Raw genomic sequence first — 20,050 nt, 5'->3', positions numbered from 1 at the left:
ACGGTGGCAGAGGAGATCAAACTTTCACTCTTTCTGATGATATGATCTTATACTTGGAGAACCCCAAAGACTCAACCACAAGACTCTAGGAAGTGATCAAAAAATATAGCAATACCTCAGGATATAAAATCAATGGCCACAAATCAGTATCCTTTGTATATGCCACAACAGCCAAATTGAGAAGCTAATCAAGGACACAGTTCCCTTCACAGTAGCTTCAAAGAAAATGAAATACATAGAAATATACCTATCAAAAGAGGTGAAGGATCTCTACAAAAAGAATTATGAAACCCTATGAAAAGACATAACAGAAGACATTAACAAATGGAAGAATATACCATGTTCATAGCTTGGAAGAATCAACATTTTTAAAATGTCTATACTTCCCAAAGCAATCTATAAATTCAATGCAATCTTTAAAATACCAACATCATACTTTGAAGGTTTGGAAAAAATAGCTCTTTGTTTCATATAAAACCTTGTATAGTCAAGGCAACTCTTAGTGATAAAAACAAAGCAGGGGGCATCACCCTACCAGACTTTAGGCTATATTACAAGTCCATAGTGATCAAAACAGCATTATATTGGCACAAAAATAGACACATAGACATTTGGAACCAAATAGAAAACTATGAGATGAAATTAACATTTTATAGTCACCTGATCTTTGATAAACCAAATAAGAGTACACAGTGGGGAGAAGAATCCCTATTCAACAAATAGTGCTTGGAGAACTAGATAATCACATGTAAAAGACCAAAACTGGGCCTACACCTTTCACAACTTATAAGAATTGATTCAAAAAGGATAAAATATTTAAATCTAAGGCATGAAACAATAAAAATCACAAAAGAAAGTGTGGTAAGAAATCTTCGAGATAGCGGCCAGGGGAAAGATGTTATGAAGAAGACTTCAGTGCAAACTGCAACAACAAAAATAAATAAACAGGACTTAATTAAACCGAAAGGCTTCTGTACAGCTAAGGAGACAACAACCAAAGCAAACAGACAACCTTCAGAATGGGAAAAGATATTTGCCTATTACGAATTAGACAAAGGCTTATTAACTAGGATCTATGGAGAACTCAAATTAATCAACAAAAAAAGAGCTAACAATCCCATCTATCACTGGGCAAGAGACATGAACAGAACATTCTCTGAGGAAGACAGACAAATGGCTAACAAACATATCAAAAAATGCTCATCATCCCTAATCATCAGAGAAATGCACATCAAAATCACTTTTAGATATCACCTAACCCCGGTAAGATTAGCCCACATCACAAAGTCCCAAAGCTGCAGATGCTGGTGCGGACATGGAGAGAGAGGAACACTTTACACTGTTGATGAGACTGTCAACTAATATAGCCGCTTTGGAAAGAAGTATGGAGAATTCTCAAAGAACTCAAATTAGATTTCCCATTTGACCTTGTAATCCCACTACTAGGCCAGAAAAAATATCAGAAAACAAAATCATTTTATCATAAGGACATTTGCACTCGGTTGTTTATTGCAGCTCAATTTATAATCACCATGATGTGGAAACAACCGAAATGTCCATCAACTCAGGAATGGATTAACAAATTTTGGTATATGCATATAATGGAATACTATTCAGCCATAAAAAGATGATGACTTCACAGCTTTTGTAACATACTGGATGGAGTAGAAACACATTCATCTTAGTAAAGTGTCACAAGAAAGGAAAAGAAATTATCCAGTGTACTCAATACGAATATGAAGATAGTATACGATCTAATGCATGCCCACATAGTGGAAAAACTCAATTCAATTCAAGTTGGAGGAAGGGGTAATGAGGGAAGGGGAGAGGTAATAAGGGAGGGGGAGGGGGTGGGTGCTCTCATTGAATGGGAATAGGTTGGGGATATTTGGCATACCTTTTGTGTGTGGGACATAACCACAAGAGGGACCCAATCTAACAAAATCAAATATTTTTTTTTTTTTTTTTTAGAGACAGAGTCTCACTGTACCGCCCTTGGTAGAGTGCCACGGCTCACAGCAACCTCTAACTCTTGGGCTTACGCGATTCTCTTGCCTCAGCCTCCCGAGTAGCTGGGACTATAGGCGCCCGCCACAACGCCCGGCTATTTTTTTGTTGTTGTTGTTGCAGTTTGGCCGGGGCCGGGTCTGAACCCGCCACCCTCGGCATATGGGGCCGGCGCCCTACTCACTGAGCCACAGGCGCCGCCCCAAAATCAAATATTTTGACCTGGTTGTTTGTACCCTCACATTAACCTCAAATGAATTTACTTTTCAATTAAAAAAACAAACAACACTACAGACTTCAGTGAGGCTTCCCCCCAACCCCCAAGTTCTCTCCCTGACAACAGGTCGAAGACCTAGAATCCAGCTGCACACTGGCTATAGTGACTGGTCTAGAGATGATCTTGCTCTCAGAGACTCTGTCCTTTCTGAGTGTGTCCCCAGAAATGCAGTCAAGGATACCTTCTGCCATGAGTAGCAGCGGAGGGATAGAGGCAACAACTCAAGAGCAGTGAAGCCCAGGAAGAGAGAGGACCTGATGGAGCACTGTCCCAGACCCTGGTCCCGGAGCCCTCTCTGGGTACTAAAAATGTTGATTCGTTTTTCTCCCTTTCCTAATGTAAATACTTTCATTATACTTAAACCTTTGTTTTGTTAACAATTTTAATACTTCTCCCATTTAAAATAATCATTTACATATGTCACCCTTCACAACTTTTGGAACATAACAGAACACTCCTAATAATAGAATATCATGTTTGATTCCTAAAGAAAACAAAAACAAAAGTACACATATTTTTAAAGAATAAGATGTTACATTGCCTACATCTTATTTTTCTCACTACACTCACTTAAATATAAACTGTGGTAGTTATATATACAATATAAATTTATTATTCAGAGTTTCTTCACTTAAAAAAGTGATTACTATAGAGTGAGTGACAGATACTAATTTCTGCTAAACTCTACATTTCAATAAAAGTTTTGGGGGGTTATGTAGAAGCCACATAAATTTTATATTAAAACATATAAGAAATGTTAATCACAAACACAATCAATCTGACAATATATTTTTAAGTTTACAAAGGAATATATGTATAATATTTTGGAAACATGAAATATTTTCCTTAAAAAATAAAATAAAGGGCCTAAAGATAGTCTACATGACCAGATTGCACTGCACAGATCATTTTACATCCTTTTGTTTTTTATTCTATGCCATTTTTCAATTCCCCATGTTGTATTTAAATTAAAAAAAAAAATTCTGCCTTCCCATTTTTTTTCTCTAATTTACATACTTAGTTTCCTGCATGATATTTACATGGAAGGCAAATTAATTTATTTTTTAGGCCATGAACTGATTAACATTTATTCATAAACTTGGAAAGATAATGGGATAAAATATTACAAAATAATAATTGGGCAATATCTGTTTTCATCTTGAATGTTCTTATTTTTATTATTTTAATTTTTAATTGACACATTATAATTATATATATTTACCGGATATAATTTGATATTTTGATATGTGTGTATGTTCTATATATAATGATCAAATTAGGGTAATGTATCCATCACATTATGCATTTATCATTTCTTTGTGATAACAACATTAAAAATCCTCCCTTCTAGCTATTTTGACACATGTGACATTGTTAACCTTAGTCACCCTACTGCATAATAGAGCACCAAAACTTAACTCTTCCTATCATAATGTTGTACACATTGACATCCATGTTATCACAAATGACAAGATTTTATTCTTTTGATGGCTAGATAGTATTTCATTCTGTATTTGTAACACACTTTCTTTAGTCATTCATCATTATTGATTGGATGCTTAGATTGATTTCATATCTTGGCTATTGTAAACAGTGCTGCAATGAACATGAATGTGCAGATACCCCTTTGAAATAACAATTTCATTTCCTTTGGTTATATACCAGAAGTGGGATTGCTGGATTATATGGTGGTTCTACTTTCAATATTTTGAGGAAACTTCCATACTGTTTTCTATAATAGCCGCACTAATTTACCTTTCTACATATAGTGTATAAGGATTCCTTTCTCTCCACACCCGCTCCAACACTTGTCTTCTAATTTATAAGTCAGCTGCCTAAGTAAGGAAGAAAATGTAGGTTAATGGGGCCGAGTAACAGCTTCCTTGCATGTGGGCACGGTGAGTCTGGGGAGATAGGACTCTAGGCATCTCTGGCTGGTGGGATCTGCCTATCATCACCCCTGTGAGGATACAGGGAGTCAGTGAGAGACTTCTGGACCCCAAGAGGAGGACTAAAACAGTGGAAAAACGGCAAGTGGTGGCGTGTGTTCAATCGGTCTAAACCTGCCCGCAACTCTAAGTTCAGTAGCAGTGAGACTGCAAATCAGAAAGGCCTTACCTGTGAACTGTTTTGGTGTCTTTGGACTTGGCACTCACTTGAACTGCCTTGGGGTGAGCCTGAGCAGGAGTGCAGAGGGCTCTTTGGCCGTTCTCTAGGGCCTCAGTCTGAGCCGCTAAGCCAGATGGACCTAATAGTTTTTGGCTGTGGGTCACAGGGAACCACTGTGAGCGATCTGCCCTGGCAAGCTAGGCCCTCAGGGTCGCAGAGCTAGAATCGGGTGGGAGCTGTTAACCCAGCGACCAAGTAGCCTAAGGGTGGGGTCTGAGCCGCCTTACAGCCCTAACCCTCAGGGGCAGAGTGAGACCGGTTTTGGCACGCTAGGTAAGTGGATAGTCACTTCAGCAGTGATTCCAGTGACAAGCACTTTCCTGGGAAAGCTTCTGCTCAGCAAGTTTACAAGTTCAAAGTGCCTTTTAAGTGGGCTGAAGAGAGATTTAGGGTGTCTACCTGCTGGGGTTTGAGAAATGAGTAGCCTCCACTCCTATCAGAACTGTGATTAACATCTCATGCCCCAGAAGACCACGTGTTGCCCAGACAATATTCAATAACATATACATACTGCTTTGTTTTTGGTTGTGTTTTTTTTTTGTTTTGTTTAGTTCTTTTTTTTTTGTTTGTTTGTTTTTTTTTTGTTTATTTTGATGTTGTTGATGTTCTTTTCTTTTTTAATAGCAACCTTTTCCATACAGATCCTTTTTCTTTCTCAATATTTCTGGTTTAATTATAATTTCCCATTGCTGCCTTTATCAATAACTAGAACTTCATTTTTGCTAGTGTTTCTACTGCTATTATTTGGTTTTTCACCCAATTCTATCCCGTAAAGTTTTCTGTTTGTTTGTTTTGGTTTGATTTATAGCATTTTTGTCTTTCCTCTCTACTTGGTGGAGGTGGGGTACTGTGTCTGATCAGGTTAGCAAAGAGCTGCTGACCTCAAGGGAACCACCCCACTGGGCACCCCCAGAAGGTGGGTTTTTTTTAAGGTTGTGTCAAAGTACCCTACTGTACACCTATATTGCTCTGTCTCCCTCTTTCTGTACCTCTCTTCTTTTTGTCAATATTCCTTTTACCCACCCCCTCTCCTTTCTCTATTTTTCTTTTTTTTTATCACTCGGTCCTCCTTTCTTTCATCCCTTCTTTGCTCTTAAACCTTCTCACCCTTCTGGTCCTGTAACCCTTAGTCCACAGGCATGAGAACTTAAAGAGCAAGAGGAAGTGAAAGGAAAATTAGGGCAAGGAAACAGATCAAAGAAATCACCCATGAGGAAGAATCAGCAGAAAACTACAGGCAACATGAAGAACCAGTCCAGAACAACCCCGCCAAGGGACCATGAGGTAGCTACTGCAGAGGATTCCACCTATACGGAAATGTTAGGAATGACAGAAAGGGAATTTAGAATACACATGTTGAAAACAATGAAAGAAATGATGGAAACAATGAAGGAAACTGCTAATAAAGTGGAAAATAACCAAAAGGAAATCCAAAAACAGAATCAAATCAGAGATGAACGATATGAAGAATATAAAAAGGATATAGCAGAGCTGAAGGAAATGAAACAGTCAATCAGGGAACTTAAAGACGCAATGGAAAGTATCAGCAACAGGTTAGACCATGCAGAAGAAAGAATTTCAGAGATAGAAGACAAAGTTTTTGAGATTACTGAGATAGTAAAAGAGGCAGAAAAGAAGAGAGAGAAAGCAGAACGTTCACTGTCAGAATTATGGGACTTTATGAAGCGTTCCAACATACGAGTTACAGGAATCCCAGAAGGGGAAGAAGAATGCCCCAGAGGAATGGAAGCCATACTAGAGAATATTATAAAAGAAAATTTCCCAAATATCACCAAAGATTCTGACACACTGCTTTCAGAAGGATATCGGACCCCAGGTCGCCTCAACTCTAACCAAGCTTCTCCAAGACACATTGTGATGAACCTGTCCAAAGTCAAGACAAAAGAAAAGATTCTGCAAGCTGCCGGGAGTAAGCGCCAGTTGACCTACAGGGGCAAATCCATCAGAGTGACCGCAGACTTCTCTAATGAAACTTTCCAAGCAAGAAGACAATGGTCATCTACCTTTAATCTACTTAAACAGAACAATTTCCAGCCCAGAATTCTGTACCCTGCTAAGCTTCAAAATTGATGGAGAAATAAAATCATTTACGGATATACAAACATTGAGGAAATTCGCCACAACAAGACCAGCTCTACAGGAAATACTTCAACCTGTTCTGCACACTGACCACCACAATGGATCAGCAGCAAAGCAAGAACTCAGAAATTAAAGGACAGAACCAAACCTCCACACTGATGCAAAAGATAAAACTAAGCAATGGACTCTCACAAAATAAGACGAATAGAATACTACCACACTTATCAATTATCTCAATAAATGTTAATGGCTTGAATTCCCCACTGAAGAGACATAGATTGGTTGACTGGATTAAAAAACACAAGCCATCCATTTGCTGTCTGCAAGAAACACACCTGGCTTCAAAAGACAAATTAAAGCTCCGAGTCAAGGGTTGGAAGACAACTTTTCAGGCAAATGGAATTCAGAAGAAAAGAGGAGTTGCAATCTTATTTTCAGATACATGTGGATTTAAAGCAACTAAAGTCAAAAAAGACAAAGATGGTCACTTTATATTGGTCAAGGGAAAAATACAACAAGAAGACATTTCAATTCTAAATATCTATGCACCCAATTTAAATGCTCCCAGATTCTTGAAACAGACCTTACTCAGTCTGAGCAATATGATATCTGATAATACCATAATCACAGGTGACTTTAACACTCCTCTTACAGAGCTGGACAGATCCTCTAAACAGAAATTAAACAAGGATATAAGAGACTTAAATGAGACCCTAGAACAACTGTGCTTGATAGACGCATATAGAACACTCCATCCCAAAGATAAAGAATATACATTCTTCTCATCACCCCATGGAACATTCTCCAAAATTGATCATATCCTGGGACACAAAACAAATATCAACGGAATCAAAAGAATTGAAATTTTACCTTGTATCTTCTCAGACCATAAGGCACTAAAGGTGGAACTCAACTCTAACAAAAATGCTCGACCCCACCCAAAGGCATGGAAACTAAACAATCTTCTGTTGAATAACAGATGGGTGAAGGAAGAAATAAAACAGGAAATCATTAACTTCCTTGAGCATAACAACAATGAAGACACAAGCTACCACAACCTGTGGGATACTACAAAAGCAGTTTTGAGAGGAAAATTCGTCGCTTTAGATGCCTACATTCGAAAAACAGAAAGAGAGCACATCAACAATCTCACAAGAGATCTTATGGAATTGGAAAAAGAAGAACAATCTAAGCCTAAACTCTGTAGAAGAAAAGAAATATCCAAAATCAAATCAGAGATCAATGAAATTGAAAACAAAAGAATCATTCAGAAAATTAATCAAACAAGGAGTTGGTTTTTGGAAAAAATAAATAAAATAGATAAACCATTGGCCAGACTAACGAGGAATAGAAAAGTAAAATCTCTAGTAACAGCAATCAGAAATTATAAAGGCGAAATAACAACTGATCCCACAGAGATACAAGAGATCATCTCTGAATACTACCAGAAACTCTATGCCCAGAAATTTGACAATGTGAAAGAAATGGATCAATATTTGGAATCACACCCTCTCCGCAGACTCAACCAGGAAGAAATAGAGCTCCTGAACAGACCAATTTCAAGCACTGAGATCAAAGAAACAATAAAAAAGCTTCCAACCAAAAAATGCCCTGGTCCAGATGGCTTCACTCCAGAATTCTATCAAACCTTCAAGGAAGAGCTTATTCCTGTACTGCAGAAATTATTCCAAAAAATTGAGGAAGAAGGAATCTTTCCCCACACATTCTATGAAGCAAACATCACCCTGATACCAAAACCAGGAAAAGACCCAAACAAAAAGGAGAATTTCAGACCAATCTCACTCATGAACATAGACGCAAAAATTCTCAACAAAATCCTAGCCAATAGATTACAGCTTATCATCAAAAAAGTCATTCATCGTGATCAAGTAGGTTTCATCCCAGGGATGCAAGGCTGGTTTAACATACGCAAGTGTATACACGTTATCCACCATATTAACAGAGGCAAAAATGAAGATCACATGATCCTCTCAATAGATGCAGAAAAAGCATTTGATAAAATCCAGCATCCTTTTCTAATTAGAACACTGAAGAGTATAGGCATAGGTGGCACATTTCTAAAACTGATTGAAGCTATCTATGACAAACCCACAGCCAATATTTTACTGAATGGAGTAAAACTGAAAGCTTTTCCTCTTAGAACTGGAACCAGACAAGGTTGTCCTCTGTCACCTTTACTATTGAACTATTGCACTATAGTGCTGGAAGTTCTGGCCAATACAATTAGGCAAGACAAGGAAATAAAGGGAATCCAAATGGGAGCAGAGGAGGTCAAACTCTCCCTCTTTGCTGACGACATGATCTTATACTTAGAGAACCCCAAAGACTCAACCACAAGACTCCTAGAAGTCATCAAAAAATACAGTAATGTTTCAGGATATAAAATCAATGTCCACAAGTCAGTAGCCTTTGTGTACACCAATAACAGTCAAGATGAGAAGCTAATTAAGGACACAACTCCCTTCACCATAGTCTCAAAGAAAATGAAATACCTAGGAATATACCTAACGAAGGAGGTGAAGGACCTCTATAAAGAAAACTATGAACTCCTCTGAAAGGAAATAGCAGAGGATATTAACAAATGGAAGAAAATACCATGCTCATGGATGGGAAGAATCAACATTGTTAAAATGTCGATACTTCCCAAAGCAATCAACCTATTCAATGACATTCCTATCAAAATACCAACATCGTACTTTCAAGATTTGGAAAAAATGTTTCTGCGTTTTGTATGGAACCGGAAAAAAACCTGTATAGCTAAGGCAGTTCTCTGTAACAAAAATAAAGCTGGGGGCATCAGCATACCAGATTTTAGTCTGTACTACAAAGCCATAGTGCTCAAGAGAGCATGGTACTGGCACAAAAACAGAGACATAGACACTTGGAATCGAATTGAAAACCAAGAAATGAAACTAACATTTTACAACCACCTAATCTTTGATAAACCAAACAAGAACATACCTTGGGGGAAAGACTCCCTATTTAATAAATGGTGTTGGGAGAACTGGATGTCTACATGTAAAAGACTGAAACTGGACCCACACCTTTCCCCACTCACAAAAATTGATTCAAGATGGATAAAGGACTTAAACTTAAGGCATGAAACAATAAAAATCCTCCAAGAAAGCATAGGAAAAACACTGGAAGATATTGGCCTGGGGAAAGACTTCATGAAGAAGACTGCCATGGCAATTGCAACAACAACAAAAATAAACAAATGGGACTTCATTAAACTGAAAAGCTTCTGCACAGCTAAGGAGACAACAACCAAAGCAAAGAGATAACCTACACAGTGGGAAAGGATATTTGGATATTTTCAATCAGACAAAAGCTTGATAACTAGGATCTATAGAGAACTCAAATTAATCCACATGAAAAAAGCCAACAATCCCTTATATCAATGGGCAAGAGACATGAATAGAACTTTCTCTAAAGACGACAGACGAATGGGTAACAAACACATGAAAAAATGTTCATCATCTCTATATATTAGAGAAATGCAAATCAAAACAACCCTGAGATATCATCTAACCCCAGTGAGAATGGCCTACATCACAAAATCTCAAAACTGCAGATGCTGGCGTGGATGTGGAGAGAAGGGAACACTTTTACACTGCTGGTGGGACTGCAAACTAGTACAACCTTTCTGGAAGGAAGTATGGAGAAACCTCAAAGCACTCAAGCTAGACCTCCCATTCGATCCTGCAATCCCATTACTGGGCATCTACCCAGAAGGAAAAAAATCCTTTTATCATAAGGACACTTGTACTAGACTGTTTATTGCAGCTCAATTTACAATCGCCAAAATGTGGAAACAGCCTAAATGCCCACCAACCCAGGATGGATTAACAAGCTGTGGTATATGTATACCATGGAATACTATTCAGCCATAAAAAAAAAAAATGGAGACTTTACATCCTTTGTATTAACCTGGATGGACGTGGAAGACATTATTCTTAGTAAAGCATCACAAGAATGGAGAAGCATGAATCCTATGTACTCAATTTTGTTATGAGGACAATTAATGACAATTATGTTTATGGGGGGGGAAACAGAAAGAGGGAAGGAGGGAGGTGGGTGGGGCCTTGGTGTGTGTCACACTTTATGGGGGCAAGACATGATTGCAAGAGGGACTTTACCTAACAATTGCAATCAGTGTAACCTGGCTTATTGTACCCTCAATGAATCCCCAACAATAAAAAAAAAAAAAAAAAAGGAATGAAATGCTACAACAGGAATGAACTATAAAATCATTATGGTAAATGAAATAAGCCAGACAGAAAAAGGCAAATATTATGTAATTCCACTTAAATGTGGTATCCAGAACAAATTTATTGAAACAGCAAGTGGAATAGAGGTTACCAGGTTCTGGGGGGAGAGAGAATGAGGAGTTAATTTAATGGTTACAGAGTTTCTGCTTGAAAGCATTTTTAAAAGTTCTGGAAATAGGCTAGTGGTGATGGCTGCGTAACATCATAAATGTATTTAATACTGAATCGTATACTTAAAAATGGTTAAAACTGTAATTTTTTGTTATCTGTATTTTACCACACTAAAAAGACTCCCCAAATAAAAAAAGAATGTTTAATCTATAATGAAGGGTTTCTCAAAAATCTTTCAAATATTCCCATAAAAATCTGCCTTCAAAATTTGTATGTTGCAACAAAACAAATAAATGTATTGGACAATTACAAACTGGATTGTTTCAGTATAAACTATAGCATTGGCCCAACTGCCAAATCTCAAATGGAATCTGCAGATTAGATGATAATAATTTATCACTGTGAATTTCCTGAGTTTGATGGTTATATCAAGTTTCCGTAGGAAAATGTCATTATTTGTAGGAAATATACACAAAAGTTCAGGGGGATGGGACATCAGGTCAGCAACTTATTCTCAATGGTTCAAAGAAAAAAGATTGTAAAGCATTTGAAACTTTTCTGTAAGTTTTTGATGGTCTCAAGTTTTAAAAATATAAAGAGAAAGTTTGAAAAAAGATTATTTAATGTTATGAAATGGATCTGGTAAGAGAAAAATTAGCCAGAGTAGAATCATAGAAGATGGCATTTATATCAAGATTTAAAAAAAAAACTACAATTTAGAAAACAAAAATAAAATTTAAAAATAAATATAATTTTGAGAGGGGCACCTGTGGCTCAAAGGAGTAGGGCGCTGGCCCCATATACTGGAGGTGGCACATTCAAACCCAGCCCTGGCCAAAAACTGCAAAAAAAAAAATTAACTTTTATATTTATATATAATTTTGAAAATATTTAAAAAATAAGAAAGATAAAAGAAATTTTAATAAGACTTGGTTTAGATCCTGACCAACATTTAACATATAAGTGGGGTTGGATACAGCAAAGAACTATATTCCTCTTCTACACTGAAAGTCCCTGGATTGCTCTACAAGGGAGGGAAGATGACTAACAGAACCAAGGCAGAACAGCAAGCACACGTGCACACCTGCCAGCGAACATCTGGCCATGGAACAGCAATCAACTCATGTACACTTACACGATGGTTTTTCCAATGTGCAAGAATGATTTCTCGACAAATTCCCGGACGCTATGAACCTCCCCGGTCGCTATGACAAAGTCCTCTGGCTCATCATTCTGCAACATCAGCCACATTGCCTAGGGACAGAAAGAGGCAAATTTCATGTCAAAGTTGCATTCAACAGCCACTTTGGAAATACAATGTTATCCACTGTAAATAACTGGATATAGTATTCTAACCACTATCACAATGGTTCTCAGAATATAATGTGCACAAGATCATGTGGGGAACATCTTTGTATGGATGTTGGGCTACAGTTGCAGAGGAGTGAACTCAGAGGCCTGGAGAAAATATCTTAGGAATCTTTAACATCCCAGGTGATTCTTGTGCAGCAGATCCTCGGACCACAATTTGGAGGAGTGTGATGTCATGCAGTATAACATGTGGCTAATAACCTTTTTATAGTTTCACTTATGAAAAGAACAGTTCCAAAGTATTGTCTAATTTTTTTTTTATATTACTGATGGCAGGTAGGGGAAAAAATCATTTGAAGACAGACGTTTGTCCTCAAAAGTCGAATCTAATTTTGAATGATGAATCTGAAAATTTACCAATCAAAAAGCAAAATAAACAAGATTTATTAATGGAAAAAGGAAGAGTACTATTAATACTGTTTTTAAAAAGTTGTCTGAAAGGCAATGAGAACATTTACACCAGAGTTTAGGGTTTCATAGGCAGCATTTCAACGTCAGGCACTCAACCTTCACACCTGATCTAACTGGATGCACAATACAGGTATATATTCTCAATAAATCAGGAATCTGGTTGGGCACAATGCAGCTCAATGTCCAAGACACAAACTGATGGTACAGTCACAATCTGGCTCACCCTGGTCAGAAGTACTGTTATAATCGGACGCAGGCTGATGGTTTCCATTTCTTGAAATTTCACATTAATTATGGAAACTTTTTTTGACAGATAGGAGATGTAGATTTCTAAAAAGTAAGTGTAGCATGTATCCAATATCCAACAGGATCTCTTTATGAAAGATCCAAGTCAAATTAAAAAAATTTATTTTAATTTTCATCATTTCTCAAAATAAAGTAGGTAAAAAGAATACACAGTTCATTATAACACAGTTCCCAATGTTATATGCATTGAACTCTTGTTCTGACAGGGAAACAAAACCATTTTAGTTGGTGTCTGCCTAACTGCTACTGGGTAAGTTGAAAGCAGGATGCTGAAATCAATGAGGCTGTCTATTTTTTCTTAGAAAACACCACCAAAAAAGTTTAATACTGTTATTCATTTCAATTTGTGGCAACTTTCTAAAAAGTAAAAAGAAACCCCTTTTACTTGAAGTTACTTCTCATATTTTTTTTTTTGTCTATTATAAGATTGTTTTATTATATATTTTTATTCTATAGAAGATGAGATTTGGGGCATTTTAACAAGCTTTGGAGAGGTGGCATACTCTAAAGTAACTTGACAGATGAAATTGTCTTGGCTAGGAGACAGTTTTGTTCCCATTAATAAAAAATCTACAGTTTCATTTTATATTAAGAGATCATGGTTGATGAATTAAGTTATAGAACCTTTAAAATGTTATACATTATACTGCTCCTTCCACCACCACTACCAATATTACTAATAACATTTGATTAGTTTTCAAAAGGCACAAAACACAAGCCCTTCCCTTTCTCAGGGTAGTCCACACATAGAAGGACATGGCAATGGCTTGCTAGCTTCCTGAACTCCATTAAAGGCTGGGGGCTGAGAGCAGAAGTGGAGTCTGGAATATAGCTCAGGCCCTGCTGGCAAAGCCTGTGCCCAGGACGACTCGTCATAAAGCTTCTCAGAAAAGTGCTTTTTTGGAAGGAGTACCAAGGCCTGAGCAATAACGAGGGCCCAGTGGGGTGGCTGCTCTCTATAGGTCTGGGCCTGTGTGTGAAGTTCCCGTAGCTTGGCATGCCCCATCCCCTCATCTGTCTGGGAATGCTGAGTGCTCTAGATTCCATACCAGAGTCCCAAGTCTAGCCATTGGAATGAATTCCTGCTGTCTCACTGGGTTTCCCTGTGACCAACAGTACACAGCGTGGTGGCTTCCCTGGGACTCAGCCTGCCCTTTGGCCACCCTTCCAACTAAGCTGACCCTCCATCTCACCAGAGAGGGCACACACATGTACCCGTGCATGTGCATACACACTCACACAAACTTATTTTGGTTTCTCACCAAAATACTTTCAGAGTTTCAAGGAAAAATTAAATTATGCTTCTGGCTAGGATTTCTACTTGAACATTCTTCTGCGGGGATTAGATGCAGGGGTAAATATACTTAAATGTGTTTGACTCGAATTTCCATTCTAAAAATAACACTTCAAATAGGTCTTTCAGGACCACTCAGCCTATTTTATTTCTTTAGAAACACTCTGCTGTGCTAGAATGGTCTCAAAAAATAAAAATCTTATTTTTAGTCATGTGAAAGAAAGCACGGATTTACTAAAAAATGAAAGGAGAAAATATGATTGCTGGTTAATGGATCACTTTAAACATGGGCACGGGTCCCCTGGTGCTTGTTTTGTTCCCAGCAGGAATCTGGGGATCAGTAGGGGCCTCTCCTTTCACCAGAGCAAGAGCCAAGAATCTGCTCTTTTCTTCTCCATCAGACTATCTGTGGCCTTTGACCTATCAATTTCTAGGCATTTCCTCTAAAGTTCATATTGTACCCGACTCCAGTCTGGGAATGGGAAGGGAAAGGATATACAACTCCAGATTTATTTGTTATTACTGAATAGTTTACTGGTTTTAACAGAGGGAAAGGCTTTGTTTAAATTTCCACTGAGCATAATTAATGGTTATCGACTGGTAAATGAAGAACAGGTGACGCTGTGGATTAGAAGATAAATGATCCTGTGTCCTGGTGTGATAATGGGTTAGTAATTTGCCACAAAGCCCAGGCCGAGCGCATCCCGTCGTAATGCGAGATCGTGTCCAGGAGACAAAGGACCCTGTGTGAGAAGGACACAGCTGTTGCCTCCTTATACAGCTGTGCCCGCTGATTTGCTCCATTTATTCTCTGATGGATGGCACAACTGAGGCAAAAGTTCACCCGTTCTCACCTTCCTGTTCACAGGCTGGACCACATGACCCATGACTCGGCCAGACCACAATGTGATCAAATCGCCACCCAGCCTCTAGCTCTGACAGAGAGACAATTTTGAGGTTCCAGGTCTCTCAAGGAATGAGGGAGGAAAAAGACGGCGTCTTAACACGTTCTTTCAGGGCCCTCTGAGGATGTGACTGACTGACTTCCTCAGATACTTCTTTACTTGCAATCCTGACCTGATTACCATTGCATATGAAAAAAAAATCTCCCGCTTTTTAATCCATCTCACAGAGAGGAAAAAAAATCAGTGAAGGAATGTACTTACTAGGGCTTCAGATTCTTTAACATAAAAATGTCCCTTGATGCCCAATGAACAGGGCAGAAAATCACCTCCTGCATTCATTTTGCTTTTAAAGGCACATGAATTTCAAGGGAAATGTGACTTCACTGACATTTGACAGGTAAATTGAAATGCATATAAATATTAAATTTGGACATATGCTCTCCCCTAACTATATAATTGGCCTATCTGTTTTACTAATCCACTTGAGAAGTCAAAATAAAACTTCAATTAAAAATTTTCACACAAAAATGCTCCTCTCTCACAGGCTTCCATTTGACCAATGCAGGGCTGAACGCAGAAGTGGCGCAGAGGCTCGCAGTGAAGGGCCCTTCCTCTTTGCTTGGTAAGGTGCCAGCACTGGTGGCTTTTCACAGCTGGACCAGTGAAGGAGAACACCCAAAGTACATCACCACAGCCGACTGACTACACCTGATTCCACGCATGCTTTCTGCGGTGTGATGTGTGTTTGCCTTAAAAATCTGGATTCTACAATTGCTTCCACCTCGTCATTAACCTCCCCTTCAGTATCCAAGCCACAAACACTTATTAACTGAGTTGGCATCCATGAATAACAAGAATTGTTAATCAAGGTTATGTTTAACTATGTGCATTTGACTGCTGCCGCTTTTTCACTCTTGTGCTTTTGTGCTTTACATGCTACTGTCATAAAAATCTTAAATCTTAAAATAGGACTACAGATCTGTTTTCCCATGAAATAATTCTAATAAAAATCATTGAGCCTATGAATATTTAGACTTGTATATTACATGGTCTCTAATGCAACTACTCCACTCCGCTGTCAATAGCACAAAACAGCCATGGACGATATGGAATCAAATGGGTATGACTGTGCTCTGATAAAACAGTTCTGAAGCTCATGAATTGTAATTTGTCCACCTTCACTATAAGTAAACTTAACAACATAAAAAAAAAAATGGTTCCTGTAATTTCTTTGAATCTGTGAGAACAATTACCTGACCTCCAACTGCTTATTCTACTTGAATGCTATCCCTCATGGATATACCGGCAATCTGCTTTGCTCATGCTCCTTTCCTTCTCCTTGCACCCCTCTCCCCACTCCCATCCAGGGGTAGGTTCTGTGGTAGCATCTTTCAAATTAGCATTAGACTTGAACAAGGCTGGATGTCTACTGAAGAATCTCAGGCGGAGGAGCAGAAAAGTGCACCAAGGGCAGAGTATGCTTCAATTCTGGCTGTGCTCAAACCCTTTCAACAAAATCATGACATGCTTTGCCCCAGGACATAGCTGCCACAAACTCTCAGCATTTCACTGGTTAGTGTGGCTCATAGAAGAGCATATTAATCAAAGGGCCACTTTCCTGCTATCTGGCAATATTTGCCTTCCCTCCAGATCAAATCTGCACTGTCCCTCAGGCAGGAGGCTGTGCCAGTGACAATAAAATTGGCTTCTCCTTCAACAATATCTTCCTACCACCCTAGAAGTGGGTGTTTCCATTTCAATGTCATATTATTTTGTGGGCCTTTTAGGACTAAAATTATTCTGAGAAAAATCTACAGCTTTTATGTATAGCTCCTAGCATCCACTCTCTTATTTCTCCAAAGTTCATGGTACCTGTCTGAAATGCTTAACATCTTATAATTCAGATCATGGCCAATTTCATCGTTAAAATGAAGCTGAAGGTTTTTTTTTTTTCTTTCTTTTTCTTGTTTTCAGAGTGTTTCAAGGAAGGAATATTGAATGAAAAGGCTCTCATTTGGTCATTTGAAAATGATATTTCTCTATATAATCATTTTTAAAGCATGATCTCAAAAGGTAAGGACTAAGCTTATATAACTTGCTGGACATCGTGCTCAGCATAATGTGTACCTAAGGAAGCCATAAAGAATTATCTGTGACTGGACACAGTGGCTCACGCCTATAACCTTAGCACTTTGGGAGGCCAAGGTGGGAAGATCACTTGAGGCTGAGAGTTTGTGGCCAACCTGGGCAACATAGCAAGACCCTGTCTCCAAAGTAGGGGGTAGATTAGCAAGGTGTGGTGGTGTGTACCTATAGTCCCAGGTTCTTAGGAGGACCAGGTATGCAGGAAGATCACTTGAGCCCAGGAGACCAAGGTTACAATGAACTGTCATTGGGTCACTGCACTGTGTGACAGAGCAGGACTCTGTCTCTAAAAAAGAATTATCTTAAACAATTATATGTGCCCCCAAATTATGTGACCATACAAATTATATAAAAGAAATTTAATATAAAATGCACATACAAATAAAGGATGCTTCACTTATCTATTAAGGTTTTATAAACCATCCTAAAACTTAGCGTCTCCAATCTTTTAATTGCTTGTGATTCTGCATGTCAGGAATTCATGAGGGCTCAGTGGGCATGGCTCCTCTCAGTGGCCAGCAGTGTTAGATATGAGGTCTGACGGGGCCTGTGGGGCTAAGATGGCTTCCCTCAGAGGTCTTCTGCTGGGCTCAGGACCCACCTCAGTTCTCCTACACATGGCCAATCTCCCCCACCCCACATTCTTTCTCATCATTCATTAGTCTATCCTAAGTTTCTTCATAGTGGCTGCTTCCAAGAAGGCAAAACAGAAGCCTCATAAAGTCTGAGCCTGGAAGCTTCCCAGTGTCACTTCCTCCACATGTTATTGCTTACAGTGTTAGCCCAAATTCAAGCTAAGGGGAAACAGACTCTCCCCTTTACGGGAGGAGTGAGCGCCACAGTCACACTGAAAAGGGCACACAGCATGGGAGAGGTTACTGCTGCCATCTCTAGAAACAATCAACTACAAAGTGCTATCTTGTGATGACTACAACATACATATCAACTGATTGTTTCAACACAGAAATTACTATATTTGTCTTTAACATAACCATTATTGCTTCTACTTGCAGTTTCTATGCAAAGCTGTCTTTAACACTGTGCAATGACAGGTTTATGGGAGGGCAAAAATAATTCATGGGCTGACACCTGTGAGTATATAGAAGCTCACTTTCGAGTCACTATAATTTAACAAATGCTTTAACTGGCCCTAACATTGCTACTATCACAACATACTTCCCAGAAGTGGTTGCTTCCTGGAGCGTGCCCAGCCGCCCACCTCAGCCAGGTGTTTCCAATTACCTGCTCCCACTCGAATACCCAGGTAAGCCATTCTAGAATTAGTTCCTGGCTCAGCAGGAACAACATAAATGCTCTGGTTAGGCAGCAGGAAGTGTCTTTACACTCATGACCACCTGATTGTCCATCTCCCTGCTCTTGGTTCCTGTCCATGCTGCCTTAACTTGTTCCTGCAAAGCCAGTTCTGGCCTTTCCATGACCTTATTCTTCAAGCCCATCATACTGACCATCTGTTCTGCTTCTTGGCCTGACTCTGACCTTGGGAATCCAACTTCTAGGCTGGTTATAGGCTCCTTTGAATAGTAGGTCCTAGCCTTACCATGGGTCTCATGGTTCCAATGTGAACAATCATTGTTACCAGTAAATTTGCATACATTAAGGTAGATGTAAACAGGACCTTACAGGATTAGTATAAAGCAACACTGTGGAATAGAAATACAATGCAAGCCACATATATAATTTAAAATTTCTGTTAGTCACACTAAAAAAAGCAAAAAGAAAAGATAAAGTTAATTTTCATTATGTTTTACTTAACCCAGTATGCTATCATTTCAATATAAACTATTATTCAGATATGTCTCATTACTTTTCTATGTACTAAGTCTTTGAAGTCCATTGTGTATTTTGTCTTTACAGCTTTTTCTCACACCTCTCACTTCAGAAGAGTCACACTTTGAGTACTCAGTAGCCACCTGAGGCAGGGGCTACCACATGGACCACACAGGGCTAGAGAGCCAGCTTTGTGTTCAAAGAAGGAGAGGAGACCTTTGCTAGGTGACACACCTGTTCACTGGGCCTGCTGAGAGACTCTGCTGGGGCTCCATGGAGGAGGCTTCCTCTTCTTCCCCACAGCACAGCTAGAAGAATAACCCCCCTCCTCTGTGCTTTGTAATCATTTCCACTGGCTGACTCTTCCGTAGTGATTTCATCAGTGATGACAATTATGAGCGAGAGCTTGAAAAGTAGTACAACCAGCTCCTAACTTACTGGCATTTGACATCTGAATGCCTGCTTCATTCTTTCACAAATGGGCAGTCACATCACAACCCCCTCTCCACTTGGAATACTTGGGAGTAAACACCTAAGAAGTACTTATGTATTTGGTGAAATGTAGTAGAAGAGAAGAGACAGGCATTCTCAAATTTTAGTGTGCATTAGAGTCATCTGGAAAGTTAGAACACAGACTACCAGCCTCCTCTAGCCCCAGAGTTTCTGAACCAACAGGCCTAGGTGGAGCCAGAGAGTGTGCATTTGTCACAATTTGCAGGGTATAGCTGGGGCTGCTGGTCTGGGAATCAGACTGTGGACTCTGCAGTGGCCAGAGCTTAGGCTCGGAATCAGACACCTGTGTGTAAGTCCCAGCCCCATCACTTACTGGGCAACTTCTGTTGAGTTACTAACTCTTCTAGTGCCTCATTAAAAT

General features: G+C 39.0%; 1 protein-coding gene across 2 annotated transcripts in view; it reads right to left on the bottom strand.

Annotated features, from left to right (window-relative positions):
* The window catches only part of GMDS (GDP-mannose 4,6-dehydratase), a 657,290-nt gene that overhangs the window by 129,612 nt on the left and 507,628 nt on the right, over positions 1 to 20,050 (bottom strand). For both annotated transcript variants that reach the window (XM_053601624.1, XM_053601623.1), the window contains exon 8: positions 12,092 to 12,210. In XM_053601624.1, the coding sequence (XP_053457599.1) occupies positions 12,092 to 12,210 (119 nt within the window). The remainder of the gene's footprint in view (positions 1 to 12,091; positions 12,211 to 20,050) is intronic.

Source organism: Nycticebus coucang, chromosome 9 (genome assembly GCF_027406575.1).
Source record: "Nycticebus coucang isolate mNycCou1 chromosome 9, mNycCou1.pri, whole genome shotgun sequence".
In the NCBI taxonomy this organism is placed as follows: Eukaryota; Metazoa; Chordata; class Mammalia; order Primates; family Lorisidae; genus Nycticebus; species Nycticebus coucang.
The sequence above is the reverse complement of the archived record's forward strand: the minus strand, read 5'-3'. Positions and strand labels throughout refer to the sequence as shown.